General features: G+C 41.0%; 1 protein-coding gene across 2 annotated transcripts in view; it reads left to right on the top strand.

Moving 5' to 3' along the window:
- METTL15 (methyltransferase 15, mitochondrial 12S rRNA N4-cytidine) overlaps positions 1-25,671 on the top strand; it is a 440,648-nt gene that overhangs the window by 300,470 nt on the left and 114,507 nt on the right. For both annotated transcript variants that reach the window (XM_073604532.1, XM_073604533.1), the window contains exons 4-5: positions 5,800-5,991; positions 10,260-10,438. In XM_073604532.1, the coding sequence (XP_073460633.1) occupies positions 5,800-5,991; positions 10,260-10,438 (371 nt within the window). The remainder of the gene's footprint in view (positions 1-5,799; positions 5,992-10,259; positions 10,439-25,671) is intronic.

The following is a 25,671-nucleotide window of genomic DNA, read 5'->3' as shown; positions in this document are numbered from 1 at the left end:
TCAGGCAATCCCTGAAAACTCATCTCTTCAGGAAAGCCTATCACGTCTCCAACTAATCTCCTACCACTTCCACCAGCTCATTCCCCACAGTTACAACCTTTTGTACCACCTGCCCCACCCTATTAGATTGTAAGCTCTTCTGAGCAGGGCCCTCTTAATCCTATTGTATTGTATTATAACTGTATTGTCTCCCTTTTATATTGTAAAGCGCTGCGTAAACTGTTGGCGCTATATAAATCCTGAATAATAATAATAATAATAATAAAGTCCCATCAGAGGAAAACCAGTTTCTAATATATAGTCTCATAGGGATGTGGGCAGGTTGTCTTCCTCCACAAGGTCATCGTCACTATTCTCATCTTTTAATGAAAATGAGCAGCCCACACTGTCAGAGACACCCAATAGCCCATGAGATTCTCACTTCTCTGTATCAGCCCTAGACTTGGTGTAATTAGCAATCATGTAGTTTGGGCATACCCTGTGAGTGGTGCCTGCAGCCAGGCCTGGATGTTATAAGAAAGTGCTAAAAGGCAGCACAGAGCCAGCTGATCCTCATTTCATCATGTTGCACGTTACCACCTAAACATGGTAACATGTAACATGGTCTTAAATGTTGAATTAGCCTTTAATTTTACTATATATTTATTTTTCACGCAGGGCAAAAATTAAGGTCAACAGCCCAGCAATGGTCCTCTCTGGCCCTTCCATTGCTTAGGACTTTAAGATTTAATAAGTGCTGAAGGTGAAATTAGACATTAAAGTAATATTTTTTTAAAGTTTCTTGCAGCAGAGGTTCAGATGTACATTAAAGTGGTTGTACACCCTATACAACCGCTTTTACCTACAGGTAAGCCTATATTAAGGCTTACCTAAAGGTGCTGGAAATATCTCCTAAACCTCAACGGTTTAGGAGATATTTCTGAAAAAGTCGAGCGCTGATAACTATGGCGCATGCACACTTTATAAATGCACACTTTTCTAATAGGAGTCATGCCGTGACTGGTGGCTCCCGCGCGCATGCGCGGGAGTAACGTCACGCAACTCCGGCCAGTCACAGAGCCGGAGTTCGCGGCCCCAGAAGGAAGAGGGGCGAAGATGGACACTCCCTGGTAGTGGAGACAACAGTGACATTGCGGGCTTCGGTTTCAGGTAAGTGAAACATAATGGGCTACTATGGGGGGGGGGTGAGGAACCTGCAGTACCCCCCTTTGTTAATGCTGTAAGCATGTGCAGATTTTGCTTAATGGTTAATCCAGGGCTGCCCTCATCACATCTCCTGAGAGGTATTGTTTATTTCATTCTACTTTATCCACAAGGGAGAAAAAAATGTTATGATGATAATAGCATTTATTTTAATCAGATATTAACTGGATTTCCATCAAAAGAATATGAAGGATTTGCTGAGAAAGAAAATTGTATACAGGACAAATCAGTATTCAGTAAAACACATTGTTGCGTGTTATATTTTTAATGTTTAACATGAATTTGGTCACAAATGTGCATTAGTAAAATATAATGATGTGCTAATGAATGCTGTATTTAGTGAAAGTAATTAGTAAGATATTATATAGTTAATCTGTGTGTTATATAAATTCCAAATATTTCATTTTATGAAATATACTGCTAATCTTATGTATGAGGTGACTATAGCCATATTTGTGCACTTGCAACAAAAACAATTTACGGAGTACGGTCTGTGATACTTTTTTAATCCACTTAATGGCCAAGCCTTTTCTGGCACTTTTTGTTTACAAGTTTAAATCAGTATTTTTTACTAGAAAATTACTTAGAATCCCCAAACATATATTTTTTTCGCACAGACCTTGGAGAATAAAATGGCAATTGTTGAAATTTTTTATGTCACACAGTATTTGTGCAGCTGTTTTTCAAATGCAATTTTATTTGGAAAAAATACACTTTTTTGAATTTTAATATTTTGATGCAAAAAGACACAATACATATCCCGTTTTTTTGGGAAATATAAATGATGATGTTGTGCAGAGTAAATAGATACCTAACATCTCACACTTTAAAATTACGCATGCTCGTGGAATGGCAAAAAACTTCAATACTCAAAAATCTTCATAGGTGGCGGTTTAAATTTTTTTACAGTTTACTTGTTTAGAGTTATAGAGGGGGTCTAGCACTAGAATTATTGCTCTCACTCTAATGATTTGCGGCGATACCTCACATATGTAGTGCAAACACTGTTTACCTATACGTGTCCACGAGCACGGAGGGATGGGGGCACTTTCATTTCTTTTTTTCTTATTTATTAAACATCCCTTGTCATAGAAATAAGGGATGACAGGTCCTCAATATATGGAGAGATCTGAAGTCAATAAGACCCCAAATCTCTCCTCTCCCTTTAAAGTGAAAGATCAGAAAAAAATGGTTTATTTCGGCCCTAGCCTGGAAGTGAGATCATGACGATGCTCTGGTCCTCCAAGACCATAGAGGCGATCAGAGACAATCTGGTCTCTGGGAACCTCCATGGCCAGCCGCACGACCCATCGGATCATTTCTCGGGTGCATCGGTAAAAACTGTAAGCCCAAGAAAGACTGGCGAGTGGTGGAAGGGAGGGGCTATCAAGCCCCCCCGGTGCTTCTGAAAGTAATCCAGCGGCTACTTAGACGCTCAGACCTCTTAAATGAGAAAGCTAGTAGCAGGCTGAATAAAAAAATACTGCGGAGGAAGGAGAAACTGGGACTTTAAATATACCCCTTTTTTCACTTGCTAATATACTCAAACAAAAATATATTATATATAAAAAAAATTATCTATAATTCTTTTTCCCGGAAACCGAACTTCAAATCGTTCTTTGCTACTCACTCTCAGACACCTGGATATCGTTCGAGATCTGAATAACAAAATTACACAAGAGCAGATTATCGTACATTAAAAACACTTATACTACTTGAACAAGAAGGAGGTGTCTGGTCTGGGATAATCCAGAAGACCTCTTTCGTGACACTGCATCTAATTCAACCAATGGGACCTTACCAACACAGACACTGCCTATACAAGAATATAAGAACAAATCGGGCACCACTAATCCAAGTTAAGCTATTTTTAGATTTGGCGTTGCATGATATTGAAAACATGACTGTGAATACCAAGGGTACAAATGTATCACAGACACAAATGGAGGCTCTTGAATCACTACGTCGTTCAGATTTTGTAATCAAACCTTCGGACAAGGGTGGGAATATTGTTGTCATGTATGATACTCAATATGTAACAATGTGTAAAAAGATCCTTAACAATAAGAATTGGTATCAAAAAATAAACCAGTCCGACATTTCCCTTTTTCAAAGGCAATTTGAGGCCCTCACAGATTTTGCATTTCTTAATAATGTCATCTCATTGCGCAGTCATGTTGGAATGTTGGAACAGGAAGGGGGCATCACCAAACTGTTCCTACAAAGTTGGGAGCATGAAATTGTCCAAAATGTCTTGGCATGCTGATGCCGTAAGAGTTCCCTTCACTGAACTTGAACTAAGGGGCCAAGCCTAACCCCTGAAAAACAACCCCACACCATAATCCCCCCTCCACCAAATGATTTGGACCAGTGCACAAAGCAAGTTCCATAAAGACATGGATGAGCTAGTTTGGGGTGGAGGAACTTGACTGATCTGCACAGAGTCCTGACCCCAACCCGATAGAACACCTTTGGGATAAATTAGAGCGGAGACCGCAAGCCAGGCCTTCTCTCCAACATCAGTGCCTGACCTTATGAATGTGCTTCTGGAAGACTGGATTAACATTCCCATAGACACACTTCTAAACCTTGTAGACAGGCTTCCCAGAAGAGTTGAAGCTGTTATAGCTGCAAAGGGTGGGCTGTCATAAAGTCATAATACAATGATCAGTGTTGCCAGCTATAGCCGCTGGCACTGATCACTCAGGAAAAACCCAACAGGCCCTTTGAACAGAAATCGATCCATAGTCAGCTTGCCCATACATGGATCTAAATTTGTCTGGTCCCTGGTGAAGCGGAGGAAGCTCCATGTATGGCTGGCTTAACTCTTCTGATAGGGAAGGGTTGGGTTTTTGAACTGGGTGTATAAAATGTATATATGCTAAAATTGTATTATCATATAAAAGTTAGTAAGTGAAGGGTTAGTGTGTGGGTGTGGCGCTGTCCTAATTCATAGAAATACTTGGTAAATCGTGTGTAGCCAAATCCCATATGTAAAGTCGCATATAAAGTATAGACCAAAATTGTAAATAAAAAATTCAACGAAAATAAAACCAAACATAAAACAGCAAAGTGACCCCCTTTGGAGTGTGTAGGTGTAACGTTGTCCTAGTTTAAAAAATACTTTATAAGTTGTGTGTAGCCAAATCCCACATGTAAAGTCGCATGTAAATTATAAACAAAATATAAACAAAATCGCATATAGCAAATTTAACGGCTAGGTTGGCCCCCTTTGAATTGGGGGAGGGGGAAGGGGAACAGGGGATGAAATAAAAAAATGACTTTAGCCAAAACTATTCCATCCGCATAAAAACCCCATATAGTGATTGATTTAAAAGTCTTTGACAAACATAACATTGCTGAATAATTACATAGGTTAAATCGTGACTAGTGCTCAGTGCAACTTAAGTGAAAAACTTGACATCTTTGTAAAACAAGGCAGGTATTTGTATTAATCTTGGTGACCAGGTGCTCGTGTCTTGTGATCATGCGGACACTCACCAGCTTCTTTAACCCCTGCGGGGGTAATGCGCAGTCACAGTGTATGCCACTGTGCGGCAATCCACAGGCTGTTTCTGGGTCACGGTGACGTTTTAGGCAGCTTCTTTAACCCCTGCGGGGGTAATGCACAGTCACAGTGTATGCCACTGTGCGGCAATCCACAGGCTGTTTGGGTCACGGTGACGTTTTAGGCATAAGAGAAGAGAGAGGAGATTCCATAGCGTAAAACCATAAAACACTCTTTATTGAATGCAGATGACAGAATGGTACTCACATTTAAGCCGTTTATAATAGGCAACCAAATGTCATCAAAACAGGAGAGCGTCAGATTTAAGTTGGTGATCCTCTGGGAGATGATGCAAAAGCGTCAAAATAGGCCACACCCTACGCATTTCATCATAGGGACGTCAACTGGAGCGTGCCCCCTTTGCGTCACCTCCCCTCCTTTTATACTGTGCGATGTGCTGCATGCCTGCACACCGGAAACCTCCGGCGGCCATTTTCCCTTAGGTTTTTGCACGGCCATCTTGCATGTGGCTATTGCAGACCAGAGCCATGTGTATAAACCTTTAGTGGAATATCCCTAAGCACTAATGCCTGGAGCCCAGTGCCTTCCACCCTTGTTTTTCTGAAGCACAGTCCAATTTTAATGTTGCTGTAAAAATTTGAGAATAAGACTAACTTGCTATTTACTAAAAATAAACCAATAATCACATGTTAAGCTTTAAAACTTGTCCTAAAGCTTTTTGATGTGCTCTGTCATGAGAGACAGATGGGATATTATTGCTGGTCTCCGTTTGAAAATGCTAGTTGGTTGTGGCTTACTGAAATTAGCATGCTGTAAATGAGTGTCAGAATTCTTTACTTCTTTACCTGTTTCAGGTCAGCGGCTCAGAAAGCTCTGAAACCATAGCTTTACAGCCAAGCAACTAGCATGATCAAAAAGAGTGTTTAGCAATGACAACCTTTGTCAGCTCTCTTTTAAGACTTTGACGATCCTCAATACAGATATCAGTACAACCCTTGGTTATATTTTTTTGTACTTACACCATGTGTTTACAATATATTTTCTCTCTCTGATTTATCTATTCGTAGGTATAATATACAGCCACTTTTAGGAAGATTTAGTGAATGTGAAAACCTACTCCTTTCTGAGGGAGTCCAACCTGGGACGTTAGATGGAGTTCTTATTGATGCTGGATGTTCCTCTATGCAATTCGACACAGCAGAACGAGGATTCTCTCTCAGTAAAGATGGACCCTTAGATATGAGAATGGATGGTGACAGGTAAATAAAAGTATCAGCATGGGAGCTACGAATTTACAGTAAAAAAATAAATAAAAATGCTTATTTTGTGAATGAAAGTATACCTATTTTTCAGTTTTGGATAAGGTGAGGAAAGGATGAACCCTGTGTTAGGTTTTTATTGCTGTCTGAGTCTCCATTAGGGGCCTAAACTCTGTGTTTTGTAGCCACCAGGACAGAAAGTATGCATCCACAATTTTAAGACAGTCATCAGAACAGGAGTAGAGGGGAAATCTTCCAGTGGGGACATCGCTATAGTCAGATATTTGTAAAAAAAAAAAAAGGGGTATTCCCTCACTTTGAAGAGGTTTCATCTCATTCGCTGTTGTGTCTTCTGGACAGGAAGTTAAAGAAATTTTTTAACCATTCCAAACATAACATGACAAATACAATTTAAGGGTAAACACTTGTTAAACATTATACCACACTGATGGGATACAGCCTACTTCTGATTTTAATCACAGCACTGATCCTGCGCAGTGGGCCACCTGCTTTGTGAATCGCTATGGGAGCTGGTTATCTGGTTTTCTAGAACTTCTAGTTTCTGAGCCCTCAATTACGCTGGAAGTACCTAACTGTACCCATCTGAAAATATGCACATTACTATTCCAATCATGTATGCCCCTAGGTCCAATTACCTTATAATTACTCATCTAAATAGTAAAAAAATATGATTATTCCAGGGATCGATCCCCACTGCAGTCTATGGAAAGATGCTGCTCTTAAGAAGAAAGAAGGGGGTGCTCAGACAGGCAAGTCTATCACACAGATGTGTGTTCTGTTGCGGTGTGCTGCATTATCAAAAATAGTGCAGTTGCATTTTTTCATGCATTGAGATGCTTAGAAAACCCATTCAAAATCAATGGACTGTATTTATGCAACATGCCTCAATGCATGAAAACACAGCCTTAACACATTTATAAATGTGAATGGGCCCTTACAGTTTGTCCCAACCCCTGCCACTACCACTCTTACTGGACAGCTTGGTCTGCATGAAATTGTGGAAAAACAAAACAAAATCAAGACACATGCAATAAAAAAAACCTTTTAGTATACTGAATATATTACAGGTAATACCTATTTGCAAAGACTTTGCCTTTAAAAAGACCCTGTCAACATCTTAAAAAATTGAAGATAAAAGCATAGCAGAATCAAATATAAGTTTACTTGAAGAGTTTTTCCCTCGCAAAATGTATTTTTTTGTAATGTGCTTGAAAATTTGACCAATCCGTTCCCTATCACAGCCTCCTCCCTCCTTTCACATCATAGCCCTCCCCTATAGTAAGAATGTCTAATATCTGTGCTGGCCAATGTCTTCAGCCACCCTTCACTTCCCTAAATAACCTTTTATATTGCTGCTGGGGGGTGACAGCTATGAATTTGCTGGGGCTACTGACATCACATCCAAGCAAAAAGTCTCAGCTTTTCGATGTCATGCAAATGCCTGTAATATGTTAATTGTACACACATTTAATTTTATGGTGACAGGGACTCTTTAAGTGTTGAATCAGGCAGCCGCCTGGGACACCGAGTTAAAACCCCATGACTACAGAATATTATTAGGTATGCTTAACATTTTAACAAAATTATATAACTTTTTTGAGCCAAATATTCTTTATTGGAATGGTGTAGGTAACTCTGGTCTATATTTCCTATATTCGGAAAAGTATTTAATTTATAGTAAAGTCTCCTTTTGAATGTTTTTCATACAATTTTATATATATATATATATATATATATATATATATATATATATATATATATATATATAGAAGAAACCTCTCTTCAACTCTATGTACAATAAATAATGTTCACACATTCCACGCAACTTTTTGACGTTCTAATTCTGCTGGTTAATTGACTAACAGCCTGTCATTTTCAAATGCCATGGCTGACGTTAAACACCTAATAGTTTTCACACAAGTACATCAAAACTTTTCATTAAAAATTGTTTTTTTCTATTTAATAAATACATTTCAGTAATACACATGGGAAACTTCCTGTACAGGTCTCATTGTTGGAAAATTGTGAAGCCAATTTATAAGGTACATATCATGAGCAGATATAATGCAGTAGACAATTGGAAAATAGCAAAATTAGTAGACTGCTGCAGTCAAAGTCCAATTATAAAGTTTTGTTGAGGAAAGAAATACCTCCTACTTTTTCTTCATATGCCGAGAACAGAGAGTGTGTAATAAATGTTATCTTAAATTCCTCCTCCAGAGTGTAGGCTGCAAACATAACAAAAATAGTCAATCGACCAAGCTTTATTCCTGCAAGTACATCAGACAAAGTCTCTTAACACTTAGGAGTGAGAATATAGACACACATTTAACCCTTGTTCTCAAAGTAGAGGATCATCAATTCTAAACCTACATCTATATTTTTAACTGCTCCCAGGGATTTCTATTGTATATAGTATTATTAATAGATACGGCAAGGGAAAGGTGTTAAATGCATTTAAAGCAGACCTATTTGGGCTCATTCATACTTATACTTTCTCCTGCTTGGTTACCACTTGGAAAAGAGCCTTAAAACTCATGCCTTCTCTAAAGTGTATGTAAAGCTATTGTTGTCTGTGTTCTGTTAGGGAGATTCCCTTCACTTCCTATCTTAGGCACGCTCAAAAAAAGTGAGTAGAAATCTCGCCACAGTTAGGGGTATTCCCCTCTTTGACAGTTGTTATCCTCTTAGACGGCTGGTATGAGAACAGGTGTCTCTTTTGGAATGATGGGAAGCATTGTTGTTGAAAATTAAGGCTAACCCAGACACCTCTGGGGTCACAGTGGGATCAGCAGAGCACAAGATTGCCACATTTGCTGACGATGTCTTGTTTTTCTTTTACTAAACCGTGCTTGACTCTAAGAAAATCGGTTAGACCCCTTTCACGCAGCTTTCAGTTTTCGTGCTAGAAATAGCCTCTAAAAAGCGCCTGAAAACTGTCTCCCATTCATTACAATGAGTACTTTCACACTCGGGCGGGGCACTGGCGGGACGTTAGAAAAAGTACTGCAAGCAGCATCTTTGGGGCGGCTTGGGAACGCTATAAATAGTGCTCCCAAAATGTCCCTGCCCACTGAAATGAATGGGCAGCGTTTCAAAGCGCCGCAAAACAGGATCTGTTTCCCTTTTTTTTAAGGTCACGTGACGTGGAAAGCGCCGCTAAAATGCAGCTAAAGCACCTCAAAAACAACTGGCACTTTAGCGCTGTTTTAGCGGCACTGCAGTGTGAATGGGGTCTGATTCTCCCTATTAAGGTGGCAAAATCAGATTGTAAAAGGGATTAAAAAAAACCAATTCCCCAGACGACGTCAGTTATAGACGAAATGTACGTCGGGAGGTTGACGCTCTGACGTCATTGCGACCTTGATGTGAACGGGCGCTCATTATGCCGGCCGGTGAACCGCTCTTTTAATTACTCCTGTTTGTAAGTGTACTACTTTTTATACAATAAATCTTTGTGCATCGGATTTACACTATGGCCACCTCTCTTTTGTCTTCATGATTCTGAGTCCGGGTCGGTCCATGAACCACCATCCATCACACTCCCCCAGTCACGCTGGACACGGAGAAGCTGTATCATCCGCTGTGTTTTCTGGGCCCCGGTCCACATACAAGCCTTAACAGCTTGCTTTCTGGTAAGCGTGAATTTCACGCGGTTGTGGATCACTACGAGTGGTATTTATTTCAAGGTTTCCGCACTTATTTTTCACTGTGAACTATTGAGGGATTATGCCTTGGGACTTTTTTCACTTCTATGGAAGATTTTCTGGATCTCCCATTTTATGAACTTTGTTATGCATTATTGATTTTTTTGCACTCACCTATTTATGTTAAACCATGTATTCCATATATTCATGAGACCCCCTTGGCATAAGTAGATATTATTTTTATATTTATGTTAAACCATGTATTCCATATATTCATGAGACCCCCTTGGCATAAGTAGATATTATTTTTATATATGTAAACAAGGCAGCACAGTTATGATTGTGATGATGCAGAATCTGAAAAGTTCTGATAGACCAACACATGAACTTTAAAATAAAGTTAACGGAGGTGATTTAGAAGCTATTTCCAATCTCACAAGGCTGCTTTGAGTTATTTTAAAATCTCTGAGGCACGCCTATGCAGAGTGTGTATTTGTGTGTGTTTTTTTTTCCTGTTTCTTGTGTCTCTGCGCTATGAAGCTTCACCTCTTGTCAATGAAAACCGACGTCAGAGAACTAATTGGCTCTCCTTGTGCGTAGGTATCCTGACATGCCCAACGCCGCTGATGTTGTGAATGCTTTAGATCAACAGGCACTTGCGTCTATCCTGAAAACATACGGGGAGGAGAAACACGCCAAGAAAATAGCTTCAGCCATCGTACAAGCACGTAGCATATACCCCATCACCAGAACTCAGCAGCTCGCAAGCATTGTTGCAGGTACCCTCATTAATTCTGCGCTGTGTCTGAAAAAGAAGAGAAAAAGTATATTAATCCCCAAGGTCCCAGAGGGATCTATTTGTCCTGGAAATCATTCAGGATTTAAGCCTGTCTGTTCCTTTTTGATGTTAAGCTTTGTTAATTTTTAATTTAATTTTTTTTTCTTTTGTTGGTTGCCGTCCCATTTTTTTCTTTTGTTTTTGCTGCAGCATATTTTACTGATTAGTTTAATTATTGATTGCTCATGAAATGATTTGACGTAGATGCACACCGAGACAGTGTAGGCAGTCGCAGGAACAGATGGGGAATCTTGATCGTTATGGCTGCTGAGAACTTACATTTTCACTGGTGGCTCAGCCTTGTCATTGTTTTTTTTTTTTTTTTGATTCGTGATTTATCATTCAAATAAAAGGACAAGCCTTGGCACTGAAATGAAATATGACTGCTACATCCAGTTGTTGCAGGAACCAAACGTGACTCGACCGTGGGTGGGATCCCCATATCTTGACGTACTTATGCAGCTAACAATAAACAGAACATAAATGAAAAGCTTTCTTCCTTTTTTTTTTCTATCTATCTATCTATCTATCTATCTATCTATCTATCTATCTATCTATCTATCTATCTATCTATCTATCTATCTATCTTATCTGTCTATCTAGCTATTATTTTTGTAGCAGCCACTTTTATTATTTCTCTGATTTTGAACTAAATTCAGCTTTATATTGAAATAATTAACACAATTAATAGCTTTGAGGGCATTTGACTTTCAGTAAATGTACAGCAAAGGCTCTAGTCATACAATCTGCTTATAATAGAGGGTAAAGGAAACAACAACTAATTATAAGGAAACAAAAATAAGGAATAATGTCAGTCACTAATATTTTGATCCTAAAGTGGACACCTTTTCTTGGCTAGAAAATAAAAAAAACAGTAATGGGTCTAGTTCAGGGGAGTTATTGATTGTTGCTTAATATTACAGTAAACCCAGACCCATGCTGAACACAAAAATCGGGCACCAAAGACCAATCCCTGTAATTGATGAAGTAACAGATATTTAAGGCTCATTATGTCTTGGGGAAGTTATGGGTACATTTGCTGTGTCTTCAAAGAATATCTATGGTCAAAATGTAAATCTCAAAGTGTTTAAACCTATGTTTGTGAAGAGTTCCACACACTGACTTCTTTGAATTGCATGACATGTATTCACTATGCCCTGTGAGTAGACACTACTGTGTCACACATTTCACAGAGCCTGCCTTCTGAACTACAAAGGAGGAGTTTCAGGGACTGTCAGTTCAGGAATCACAGCTTGCAGGCAGCAAGGTACAATGGGATACATAGTCCCTAGAAATCAAAAGTAAACGACAGAGGAGAAGCTGCAAAGCATGCAGTAAAGTCCCTGCAGGAAGACAGGCAGCACTCTCAACATGAAAGAATATTTTTCAATTAAGCTTAAATACATAATAAAATAATCACTGTTTTAATATTTAACAAAGATGTGCTTCTAAAAAATGGGTAAAGGATGCCCCAGCCAATTCTTGTAGACTGCCGCACCTAGGACTCCCTGAATACCAGGAGATGGAAATAAGTGAAAAATAAAATAAAGTGTGCTGTCTCTGAAAACCTAGATGAGCTCAACATAAAGCTCACAAATACTGGTACTCTTTAAAAGTGCTGTTCACTAATACCTTACAACATGTGAAGCAACACAACATCAACAATTTAACACAATGTGAACAAACTTAAATTATCAATAGTGGCATGTACAATAACATGAGTGAAGTGCATTCAAAATAAATGAAAAAATGTGTATCCGAAATAGAAAAAAGTCCCAAAAAGAACTCTATTGCAGGTTGTTTAATCAAACAGTCCCAAATGGTGTAAAGAGCTAAAAGGATGCTATTCCAAAAACTTCAAAGTGCTGCAAGCATCACCATCGTGCTCAGAAGATAAATGGGCGCTTACCAGACATCAGAGGTCAATAGGCATGTGTAGAGCCATAAGCTGAAAGGCATCGGTCTGTCTTACCGTCTCTGTGGACCCTGGACAGTCAGAGGCTTGCGGCTCACAGGTAGGAGTAAAAATGAAAGGAATGCCTTATCCTTTAAAACTGGTGTTTTTTAAAAATAAGAGAATCACACTTACAGATAGATTGCTTGAATCTAGCACAGAATCTTGTGGTGGCACGGCCGCCTGCAGTGCAAACTGTGCACGCTGATGTTACGGCTGACTTTGCCCGATACGTTTTCCCTCAGAAGGTGTCAACTGGGATTGGAGCACGTGAACTTTTTGGAATAGCATCCTTTTAGCTCTTTACACCATTTGGGTCTGTTTGATTAGACAACCTGCAATAGAAAAAAAGTCCCAAAAAGAACTCTATTTCGAATATCTATTTTTTAAATTTATTTTGAATGTACTTTCACTCATGTTATTGTACATGTCACAATTGGTAATTTAAGTTCGTTCACATTGTGTTAATTTGTTGATGTTGTGTTGCTTCACATGTAGTAAGGTATTAGTGAACAGCTGTGCACGCTTTTAAAGAGCACCAGTATTTGTGTTCTTGAGCTTTATGTTGAGCTCATCTAGGTTTTCAGAGACAGCGCACTTTATTCTACTTTTCAAAGATGTGCCTCTGTCTGGAAGTCTTGAAAGCATGGACTGTGGGTGGCAACTAAAAAAAAAAAAAAAAAAAAGCAATGATGTACTAACTCCTATAACAGTTTAGATATCATTGGATATCTGTTATTATCCGGAATTTTTGGACTGCTGTATTATTCTGCCTGCATCCATGTCTGTACTTTGAAAAAGTTAAAAAATAATGTGTAAAAAAAAAAAAAAAAAAAAAGCATTGATCTAGAGCAGGGATATGTAAATAGCGGACCTCCAGCTGTTGCAGATCTACAAGTCCCATGAGGCATAGCAAAACTCTGACAGCCACAAGCATGACAGCCAGGGGTAGAGGCATGATGCGGTGCCAGACAACCCACCATTGACGTCATCACGCCTGGCACCGCATTCCAGCCCTCACCATCGGCCTGATTCAAGCCTCGGTTTCATCGCTGTGGTCCCAGAGATCCTGCTGGCTAGGATTTCTCCCCCACAGGCAGGAAAATCAGCTGTTCAGAACGCCGCTGATGGACTCATCCCTTACTTCCTTAACCTCCATGTAAGTGGATAATGCACCTGTATCTCATTAAAATTTTGACAGTTCTAACCTAGAGGCGCCTGTGTTTCTCTTCTCATTTGTGAGGCCAGTAGCGTCTGGCCTCTGTAGACAAAATAGGGAGTCCAGATCTTCAAATATTTGCTTGCTCAGCTCTGTTTGATGAATTGTTCAGGGCTCTGCTATTCTATTTACAGCAACCTCACCAACACAAAACAAAACACTGCAGCTCAAATTTCATGATTCGGGTATACATCCACTTTAACTTATTTCAGTAATTCAATTCAAAAAGTTAAACTCATATATTTTGTATAGATGCGCTACACACAGAGTGATATATTTCTTTCTTTTAATTTTGATGATTATGGCTTACAGTTAGTGAAAACCCAACATTCAGTATCTCAGAAAATTTTAATATTACTTAAGACCAAAAAAAAAATGGTGTCAATGTACAGTATAGTATGCACTCAATACTTAGGCTTACTTTTGCACGAATTACTGCATCAATGCGGTGTGGCATGGAGGCGATCAGCTTGTGGCACTGCTGAGGTCTTATGGAAGCCCAGGTTTCTTTGATAGTGGTTTTCAGCTCATCTGCATTATTGGGTCTGGTGTCTCTCATCTTTCTCTTCACAATACCCCACGGATTCTCTATGGGGTTCAAGTCAGGCCAGTTTGCTGGCCAGTAGGGATGGGCGAACGATTTGGCCCAAGCATGAGTTCGGGCTGAACATTGGCTGTTTGCATGTTCGACGAACACTCGAATTATCAGGGCGTTCGACCGTTTGTTTGGCCCGCCGATCAACAAAAATACACTGCGCCGCCACACAGTGCATTGAAAGCCCTGATTGGCTGAAGCAATAAAGGGTTTGCCCAACCAGGGCACAGAGCACTTTTAGAGTCATGATTGGACGCTGTCATGATGACTATCCAATCATGGCTCATTGCTCTTTGCCCCGCCCCACACTATAAAAGTATTATTTCAATAGTGGCTATTTTGAGTGTGATATTGGCATGGAGAGAGATAGAACAGGGCTCTGTTCAGTGCTACTAGATAGTGTGCTATTGTGATTCTATTGTCAGTGTAGAATATCAGTTTAGTGTGAATCTAGGGATAGCTCAGTCAGTGTGAGTGTAGTGTGACCACCATTCATCTTTATATTAGTGTGAATCTAGGGATAGTTAAGTGTGAGTGTAGTGACCACCATTCATCTTTACATTAGTGTGAATCTAGGGATAGTTCAGCCACTGTGCATGTAGTGACCGTATAACACAGTATATTTCGTTGTGTTACTGCAAATTTAACGCAGTATATTTCAGTGCGTTACGTGCCGTTTAACACAGTTTATTTCAGTGCATTACTGCAAGTTTAATGCTGTATATTTCAGTGCGTTACCTTCCCTTTAACGCAGTATAGTTCAGTGCGTTACTGCAAGTTTAACGCTGTATATTTCAGTGTGTTACGTGCTGTTTAATGCAGTACATATCTTAGCGTTAGTGCACGCTTAATGTAGTATTTTTCAGTGCGTTATTGCAAGTTTAACTCTGTATATTTCAGTGTGTTACCTTACGTTTAACACAGTACAGTTCAGTGTGTTACTGCATGTTTAACGCCCTATATTTCAGTGCCTTATGTGCCAATTAATGCAGTTTGTTTCAGTGCAAGTTTAACGCTGTATATTTCAGTGCGTTAGTGCACGTTTAACGCAGTATATTTCAGTTCATTACCTACAGTTTAATGCAGTATAGTTCAGTGCATTACTGCAAGTTTAACGCTGTATATTTCAATGCGTTATGTGCCGTTTAACGCAGTACATTTCTGTGCATTAGTGCACACTTAACGCCGTGTATTTCAGAGCGTTACTGCAAGTTTAACGCTGTATATTTCAGTGTGTTACCTTCCGTTTAACGCAGTATAGTTCAGTGAGTTTAACGCTGTATATTTCAGTGTGTTAAACGACCTGGTAGGAGAATTCCATAACACCTCTGTTTGATGCAGCCAGCACGAAGCCCGATCCAATCGGTCAAGTCTGGAGGTATATAGCAAACAGGGTGTCCATGAGTAAAGAGCAAGCAAACTAGCATGGAAGTGATAAAAATATCAGTATCTTACCTTAATCCGTATTACTGGCCTCTCAACCCCCCTAGAAGCAGGGTCCCCACTGCTCACCAACAGGCCACAGGCCTGTTACATGAGCTCCCTAACCCAGAAGCCATTCAGGCGCTGCCGCATGGCGGCGCATGACGTCACCTGGTCTAGCCCCCTGCACTGTGCGTGCATGGCGCCACACTGTTCAGACATCACTGCTAAGTCTGGCTCCCCGCACTGCACCTGCGTGAAACCACGCTAATGCGCAAGCGCACATTGCCTGTGTCAAATGGCCAGAGAAGCCCAAAACAAGTAAGGGGTGCCCCCACAAGCACAGTCACATGTCTGCCATTTGGGGGAAGAAAAGAGCAAACAGAATGTATGGCCAGGAATATAGGGAAGGCGAAGAGTTAAGAAACAAATTAATAAAACAGTCAAATAAAGGAAAAATAAACATTAGCAGTACAATATGATATTTGGAGATTATGCGTCCCCAGTTATATAGAGCAAAAACAAAATGTATAAAAAAAAAAAAATTTTGAAATTTGACAATTAGGTTTCCAACCTAATATGGAACAGAAATGGATGAACGGATTAACTGAAGATGTAATGGGCCATTAGGGGACTCAAACACACGATCTAACGGAAACTGCACAAAGGAAATCCAATTGGACAGAAGGGAGGGGGGAATTACACAGATGGGGCCCTATAAAAAGGGTTTATAAGAAATCATTTAGTTAAGGCCCCCCTCCCCCCCATCCTTTCTTTCCTCCCTACTCCCTACCCCCTTCTCCCTGCTTCCTTTCCCCTTCTCACCCAGTATATTAATTTTCTTCCCCATCCTCTCCCCTTCCTTTCCCTCAAACACACAATCTAATGGGTACTGCACAAAGGAAACCCAATTGGACAGGGGGGAGAGGGAGGGGAATACACAGATGGGGCCCTATAAAAAGGGTTTATAAGAAATAATTTAGTTAAGGCCTGGGGGGGTGGTGGCATTGAGGCGTTCAATCCACATTGTTTCTCCCTGTAGAATGACCCTATCCCAGTCACCCTCTCTTGGACTCTGTTTAACTACCTTAAGGACCAAGAATTTAGCTGCCATTACATCGAAACAGTGATGCAATCCAATATGGCGGCCTACGGTGGTAAGCTTACCATTACTGGAGTGATATAAATGGTCCCCATTACCTTGTCGGAATTCTCCTATTGTTTTACCTACATAGAATGCGTTGCACTTGCAAATCATTAGGTAAATTACCCCCCTGGTGCCGCAGTTGGAGAAAATGCGTGGTACAAAGGTTTCACTGTGTGGCAACTGGAACCTGGTGCCCTTGAAAATCCAAGGGCAACGGGGACAGTTGCCACATTGGAAGGTTCCACTTGGTCCTGTCACTACTCGTTCAGGTATTTGGTAATGGCTATTGATCAGGCGGTCTCTTAAAGAAGATGCTCTCCTGAACACCAATTTGGGGGTGATCTCACATATCTATTCAAGACATGATGGTCCGTGAGCAGATGCCAATGACTGGACAGTATCTTTCTGAGTTGTTGATGGAGGGTGGAGAATTTAGTAATACATTTTACTGTATCAATTTGTTGGGGTTTTGGTGTAATGAATAGCAAGGAGCTCCTGGTGCATACAAATGCTCAATTGAAGGCCTTCCTTAGATTTGTACGTGAATAGCCTCTCATCAGAAGGCATTCACATAGGGAGTTTGCTTGGATCCGAAAATCTGTCTCTAAAGTACAGTTTCTTCGTAAGCGCAAGTATTGCGCATACGGGATACTGTGCACTAATGGTCGTGGGTGGGCACTTGATGCATGTAATAGTGTATTGCCGGCCGTTCCGATTGTGCCATCTATTTGTTTGATGAGAAAGGGATCTGTCTATCGTCAAAACTAAAGGTGAACTTCAAATTGAAACTGTTAGAATTTAGAACATGGTTAAACTCCAATAGTCTGTATCTACTGCCTGTCCATACTATGAACAGGTCATCTATGTACCTGTACCATAGCAGGACACGGTAAATACGTAAATAGTGATCATCAGAGCCTATGTGTCTCTCCCACCCAGATACAAATTGGCATATGCAGGGGCACATGATGTCCCCATAGCAACTCCTTGGGTCTGTAGATAGTATTGGTCATTGAAAGTGAAGTAGTTTTTAGTCAAAATAAATTGCAGTATTCTCAAAATATATGGGTTCAAGGGCTATGAGGTCTGTTCTTGTTCTCTGAGGAAGGAACCAGCCGTCCAGACGCCCTGCTCGTGGGGGATACTCAAATACAGGGCCTCGATATCTATAGCCACGAGCAGGGCGTCCAGAGTGATCTGACTTCCCTCAATGTGTTTCAGAATGTCCATAGTATCACGTATATATGATGGAAGGCTTGTGGCATTAGAAAATCGTCCACAAATTTGCTGGCATTGTCTGTAAGGAGTCCAATTCCGGAGACGATTGGTCTCCCATGGGGTAGATGGATATTCTTGTGGGTTTTGGGAAGGGTGTAAAAGGTGGGAACACAAGGAAATTTGGGAACCAAAAACTCCAGAGTATCTTTGTCAATGAGGCCCTCCTTGATGGCCTCCGTGCAAAGCTCTCAGAGTTCCATGGCAAATGTGGATATAAGGGTGGGAGAAATGGGTTTATACCAATTGTGATTATTAAGAACAGCGAGGCACATTGTTTGGTACTGAGTGTGTGTTGTTAAGATGATGTTACCGCCTTTGTCCGAATGTTTGCTGACAAAGTTGGAACGTTTTTGTAAAAATTTAAGTGCTTTAATTTGTCTAGTATTTAGATTTGATGGAATCTTGTGCCAATGCTGCTTCTTAAGGTCCCTAATAGCTTGGTGCAGGAATGCCCAGATGGCCGGGCAAATCTTGAGATCAAGAAATTTGTGGGATCTCAATCGAAATTGATTGATCGGGTTGGAATACGAGATGAAGTGGGAGTAGGTATGGAGGGTCCCATTGAGGGAAGGGAGGATGGATTAGTATCCTCCATAGCCCATTCATCATACAAGAGCATGGGGTCGCGGAGGGCCCGAAACTCCTCGATGGTGAATTGTTTTGTTTGCTCCGCAAATTCACGCTCCAAATTGAGCTGTCCACAATCTTTATCAAAAAAAAAATTTAAATGTAAGATTACGAGCGAAAAGGTAGAGATCCTTAATAGTTTCTGTAACAATAAGGGGATCTGGAGGACAGAAACCCAGACCCAACTGAAGCACAGAGAGCTTGTTATCTCTCAGTTGGAAAGGGGTCAGATTTATGATGTTGAGCTGGTCGTGTTGGGCGTGTTGGGTGAAGGAAGTGGGGGGTTTGAGGACATACGTGTTCAAGTTGCTTTTTGAGGTCTAAAAAAAATTCAGTCTTCATTGAATTTAGTGCTTTTGTTAGTTAAGAGTGGAGATCGCAAGATTTTTGGGATAGTGCCGCGTAGGGTAGAATTGTTTACAATGCCACCTACTGAGACCTGATTCCCTTTTGTGGTAGGTGCTTGTTGTGCTTGTGTATTCCTTGAGAAAGTCACGTGTCAGTGACGCAACGTGTGGGAGGAGCCAAGGACACTGTCTGTGTTGTGTCACATTGTAACAAGCAGCAGCGGCTTGTCAGCCAAGCTTCGTCCATCTACATGCTTTAACTCTATGGGGAGCACGTGAGTTTATCACTGTGCTGTCTTTTGCTTGTGGACCTTATTTTGTTACATTGCGCAGTGATCCTGTCTTTTTGTTTCTCTTTTATAATCATCTGGCACAGAGTATTTATTGTTACGGCTGCGGTGGAAACATCCAATATTGTGAAAACATTTCAGGAATTCAATCATCCCAGTGCATTGAGAAACGAACTGCTGTGGGGATCATCCACTTCACTTTATGTACTCTAGTATCTATGTTTTAAATCGCACTTCAAGTACCTATATATTTTAATTTTTACATCTCTTATTTTATAATACTGGCATCAATGTATTAATTCTCACCAGCACTGCTATGGTTTTATAGCATTTTTCACGGGATTATTTTGATTACTTAAAAACGTAGTCAGTAGTTAATTTGCACGTTTTATCTTATAATTTTTGATTGATGGTATTTGAAACACTGTGCAATATTAGCACCTCTCACTGTGGTCAGCACATTTGTATGCATGTGTGCAGTGTATTTACAAATATATGTTTAATATTCATTTCAGTACTTTCACACATATTTTCACATTTTAGTTTTTAGCATGATTTCATAGATCTTTATTGATTGAATGGTGGATTAGAGCGCATCAATATTTTTATTTTTATGTGCTCGTGTTGCCTTAGGGGTCTTAGTGGATTTTTTATCCTTTTTGGAATTTATGGGTGGGTTTTTTTTGTTGGGATAGGGAAGAAGACAAAGAGGAATCAGATTCAACATCTGTAGCAGAATTATGGGTGTAATTGCCTCGTGGGGGTCCCCTTCTACGGGGGTTTTTTCCAGACCACTTATAGGCATAGCCTTCAGAGAAAGCCAATTTATCTTTAGTGAATTTGCCCTGTTTTTTGACTATTATCTCTTTATCATTAGTTCTAATCGGTCCTTCAGCTCCTTCCATTTAATAGAAAACATGGAAATACTGCTCAAATGTGCAAATTGTGTATTGAGCCAATCAATTTCACCGTCAAGTGTGGTTATATCATTTGTGTATTGTATGATGAGTGATCTCATCATTTCAGTACTGCAATTCATGAGTGTCTTTTCCCAGGATTTTTTTACAATCCAGTGACGGATCTTTAATAGTAGGGAATATCTGTACTCTTAGGCCCATGGGACAAGTGTTTTCAGTGATATATAATTTGAAGTATTCAATGTGCCAGTGCAAATGCGATTTGCGTTTCAATAAATGAAACATCCTGTTGAAAAAAGCTTTGCCATCCTCATCTGTTTTATGGCCACTCAGAAAAGAGGTCTGTATGTTGGTCATAAACCCTGCCCAATCAGTACTGAGAACGTCCATTTCTATCCAAAGGGTTTAGAAAACTAATTTCGAGGGGTAATTGAAAATTTTAAATACATTTGATTTCAGTTAGACGAATAAAAAAGAGGCACTCAGGGGCAACAGTTGTCTTCAAGAAAGAGAAAAAATGGGGATCACCACACATACTAATGTGGGATTGTCTCCATATCTCTCTGCAACTGTTTGCAAACAAAAGGTGTGTTATTCACCCAGTAGATATAATTAATTTTTGAGAATAGCCTCAAATATTAAGGCCTTAAACTAGGCATAAAAGCAAGTACCATCATCCAAATATATATAGAAACAAGGGGAGGAGGGAGGGTAGGGAAAGTTGCTGAAGCTGTCCTTTCACACACTCCGACCAAAAAGAAGAGATTGTGGACTATCTCAGTACTAATAAACAGTAGTAAACTTAAGGTAAAAAATATATAATTTATTACATAAAAAAGACATACAATTGAGCAATCTCAGCATAAAATCAGGGTGAAGGAAACTTCGTACAGTATACAAATATTTGTAGGTTTTCCTCCCAATCATTATCTGGTAATGGAATTTTCTCACAGATTAAACAGTCCTCTATTAGTTTTGCGGTCCACAGGCCGCTTCGTCAAGAGGAATAATCTATAAGACAAGTAATGTATTTAGAACCAAAAGCAGAAAAGTTTACAGACATATTACAAACTTAAGTCATCAGCAGTAGCACTGAGCATTTGCTTACCAGTAGATCCAAGGCCAATGTCGGCCCCTAATCACCCAGAAAGTTTTGCCAAAAGGGGTATCCAGATAAGGGTAAGAGCATGTACAGATAAAATTATTCTTGGGATAGTGTCCGTTAACCACTTCACCCCCGAGCCTCTTTTTTACACTTGTTGTTTACAAGTTAAAATCATTTTTCTTGCTATAAAATTACTTAGAACCCCCAAAAATTATATATATTTTTTTCTAACACACTGGAGAATAAAATGTCGGTCTTTGCAATACTTTCTGTAACACCATATTTGCGCAGCGGTCTTACGAGCGCACTTTTTTGGAAAAGAATACAATTTTTTAAATTATAAAATAAGACAGGAGTAAAGTTAGCCCAATTTTTTTATATTGTAAAAGATAATGTTACGCCGAGTAAATTGATACCCAACATCGTCACGCTTCAAAATTGCTCCCACTCGTGGAATGGCGACAAACTTTTACCCTTAAAAATCTCCATGGGCGATGTTTAAACATTTCTACAGGTTACCAGTTTTGAGTTACAAAGGAAGTCTAGGACTAGAATTATTGCTTTCACTCGAACGATCACGTTTTCATATGCGGGCGGTACTCGCGTATGCATTTGCTTCTGTGCACGAGCTCGTCGGGACGGGGGGCTTTAAAAAATGTTTTATTTTTTTTCTTATTTATTTTACTTTTAGTTTTTTATTTTGACACAGTTTAAAAAAAAATTGGGTCACTTTTATTCCTATTACAAGGGAGGTAAACCTCCCTTGTAAAAGAAAAAAAGCATGACAGGACCTCTTAAATATGAGATCTGGGGTCAAAAAGACCTCAGATCTCATATTTACACTAAAATGCAATACAAAAAAAATTTGAAAAAAAAAATACATTTCCCCTTTAACCACTTGCTTACTGGGCACTTAAACCCCCTCCTGCCCAGACCAATTTTCAGCTTTCAGCGCTGTCGCACTTTGAATGACAATTGCGCAGTCATACAACACTGTACCCAAATGGAATTTTTATCATTTTTTTCCCACAAATAGAGCTTTCTTTTGTTAGTATTTAATCACAGCTGGGATTTTTATTTTTTGCTAAACAAACAAAAAAAGATGGAAAATTTTGAAAAAAAAAAAACATGTTTCATAGTTTGTTATAAAATTTTGCAAACAGATAATTTTTCTCCTTCATTGATATGCGCTGATGAGGCGGCACCGGTGGGCACTGATAGGCTGCATGGACAGGCACAGTTAAGGCGGCACTGATAGGCACAGTTAAGGCGGCACTGATAGGCACAGTTAAGGAAGCACTGATGGGGACAGATAAGGCGGCGGTACTGATGGGCACAGATAAGGCGGCACTTATGGGCGCTGTTGGGTGGCACGGATGGGTTGCACGGATAGGTGGCACTGATGGGCACTGATAGGTACCACTGATGGGGGGCACTGATGGGTGACACTGATGGGCAGTAATGGGCGGCACTTATGGGCACTGGTAGGTGACACTGATGGGCACTGATAGGTGGCACTGATGTGCAGCACTGTTGTGGCACTGAGGTGGGCGCTGATGGGTGGCACTGTGGGCGCTGATGGGTGGCACTGATGGGTGGCACTGTGGGCACTGATGGGTGGCACTGTGGGCACTGATGGATGGCACTGATGGGTGACACTGGTGGGCACTGGTAGGCGGCAGATGATCGCCGTGATCGGGACTGATGTCCCTCTCACGGCTTGGTGATCTGCTTTTTTTTTCCTCCTCACGCTGTCAGGGCGAGGAGAAAAAATAGCCAATTACCGGCTCTGTTTACATCACATGATCAGCTGTCATTGGCTGACAGCTGATCATGTGGTAAGGGGTCGAGACCGACCCCTTACTCTGATCTGTGATCAGGCGAGTCTCATAGACTCGCTGATCACCGAACGCGCCGCGCGCAGGCTGCTCATGCATGGGACGACGTCAATAGACGTCATCCCGGCAATGTAGGTCCGCACTGTTGCCGTCATTTGGCAATAGCGCGGATCTGAAGCGGTTAAAGCTATGGGCGGAAGTGACGTTTGACGTCGCTTCCGTCCTCCCATGCCATGGAACTGAGCAGGGGCCATCTTCCCCTCAGTCGGCAGCCAGGCATCCACGGGAGAGGACGTGATCGCCTCCGCCGCTACCGGTGGATCCGGTAAGCGGCTGAGACGAACAGAGCGCCGCGGGGGGGGGGGCACCTCTCCCACTGCTGATATAAGTGATCTCACAGTGAATCCGCCGTGGAGACCACTTTTATCTTAAAGAGAAACACACGCCACTCCCAAAAATACCCGGGTTATGGCAGCTAGCTGCTGCCATAACCCCGGTATTTAGCATCAAAGTACTGACATACGGGTATGCCGATTTGTGTGAAGTGGTTAAGATGGTATATAGAGCACTGGGTGGGGGAAAAAAGAGGGAAAGGAAGAGGAGAGGATGGGGAAGAAAATTAATATACTGGGTGAGAAGGGGAAAAGAAGCAGGGAGTAGGGAGAAGGGGGTAGGGAGTAGGGAGGAAAGAAAGGACGGGGGGGAGGGGGGCCTTAACTAAATGATTTCTTATAAACCCTTTTTATAGGGCCCCATCTGTGTAATTCCCCCCTCCCTTCTGTCCAATTGGGTTTCCTTTGTGCAGTTTCCGTTAGATTGTGTGTTTGAGTGCCCTAATGGCCCATTACATCTTCAGTTAATCCGTTCATCCATTTCTGTTCCATATTAGGTTGGAAACCTAATTGTCGAATTTCTACATGTTTGTTTTATATATTTTGTTTTTGCGCTCAATAATTGGGGATGCATGGTCTCCTAGTATCATATTGTACTGCTAATGTTTTTGCTTTATTTGACTGTTTTATTAATTTGTTTCTTAACTGAGTCATGGCGCCTGCCCTATATTCCTGGCCATACGTTCCCTGTTTGCTCTTTTCTTGCCCCAAACGGTGGACCTGGGACTCCCCTGGTGGGGGAGAAAGCCAGACTCTGCGACGTCTGAACAATGTGGCGCCACGCGCAGTGCGGAGGGGATATACCAGGTGAAGTCATGCGCCGCCGTGCGTCGGTGCCTGAGCGTCTTCGGGGTTGGGGAGCTTATTTAACAGGCCTGTGGCCCATTGGTGAGCAGTGCGGACCATGCTTCCAGGGGGGTTGAGAGGCCGGTAATACGGATTAAGGTGACACAATGATATTTTAATCACTGCCATGCTAGTTTGCTTGCTCTTTACTCATGGACACCCTGTTTGCTATATTCCTCCAGACTTGACCGATTGGATCAGGCTTCGTGCTGGCTGCATCAAACAGAGGTGTTATGGAATTCTCCTACCCGGTCGTTTTCCTCTCTATGTGATCTGAGCCACTAGCCTGCAACTACCTATGAGCACTGTATATTCTCTGCGTCCAATCGGCACTATTACTGAGGAGAACTTATTGATGTTTTCCCCTCTTGCTCTCTCTCCTCCTCCCCCCCGGAATAATAGTTTCATTGAATATATTTTACAGAGTAATTTTACCAGGTAGGTTGTAATACCTTAACCTAGATTGTAAGCCTGCACACCTCCTTCTCCCCGCCTTGGCATGTGTACCAAGTTGTTCCTTCCCTCCCCTTTTTTCCCCCCTCTCTTCTCTCTTTCCCCCCGGCCCCCCTCCCTGTCCCCCCCGGTAATACCGCCTCCCCCCCTTTTTTCCCTTCCCCCTTCAACCTTTCCACTCCCCCTCCTCTTTCTTCCCTCTTCCCCCCCGTCCTTTCTTTTCTCCCTACTTCCTTCTTCCTTTCCCGTTCTCATCCAGTATATTAATCCCCCCCTCACCCATCCTCTCCCCTTCCTTTCCCTCTTTTTTCCCCCACCCAGTACAGTATATACCTATGGACCACAAAACTAGTAGAGGACTGTTAAGTCTGTGAGAAACTTCCATTACCAGATAATTATTGGGAAGACCTACAAGTATTTGTATACTGTATGAAGTTTCCTTCACCCCGATTTTATATTTGGATTGTTCAATTGTATGTCTTTTATATGTATGGTAATAATATGTTTTTTACTTCAAGCTTACTACTGTTTATTAGTACCGAGATAGTCCACAATCTCTTCCTTTTGGTCGGAGTGTGTAAAAGGACAGCTTCAACAACTTTCCCCACCCTCCCTCCTCCCCTTGTTCCTATATATATTTGGATGATTGTACTTGCTTTTATGCCTAGTTTAAGGCCTTAATATTTGAGGCTATACCTAAAAATTATCTATAATTGATTCAGATGTTGGTTCTGAGGTTGAAGA

The sequence above is a fragment of the Aquarana catesbeiana genome, linkage group LG11 (genome assembly GCF_042186555.1).
Source record: "Aquarana catesbeiana isolate 2022-GZ linkage group LG11, ASM4218655v1, whole genome shotgun sequence".
In the NCBI taxonomy this organism is placed as follows: Eukaryota; Metazoa; Chordata; class Amphibia; order Anura; family Ranidae; genus Aquarana; species Aquarana catesbeiana.
Note: the sequence above shows the minus strand (reverse complement) of the source record. Positions and strands in the feature narration are given on the sequence as shown.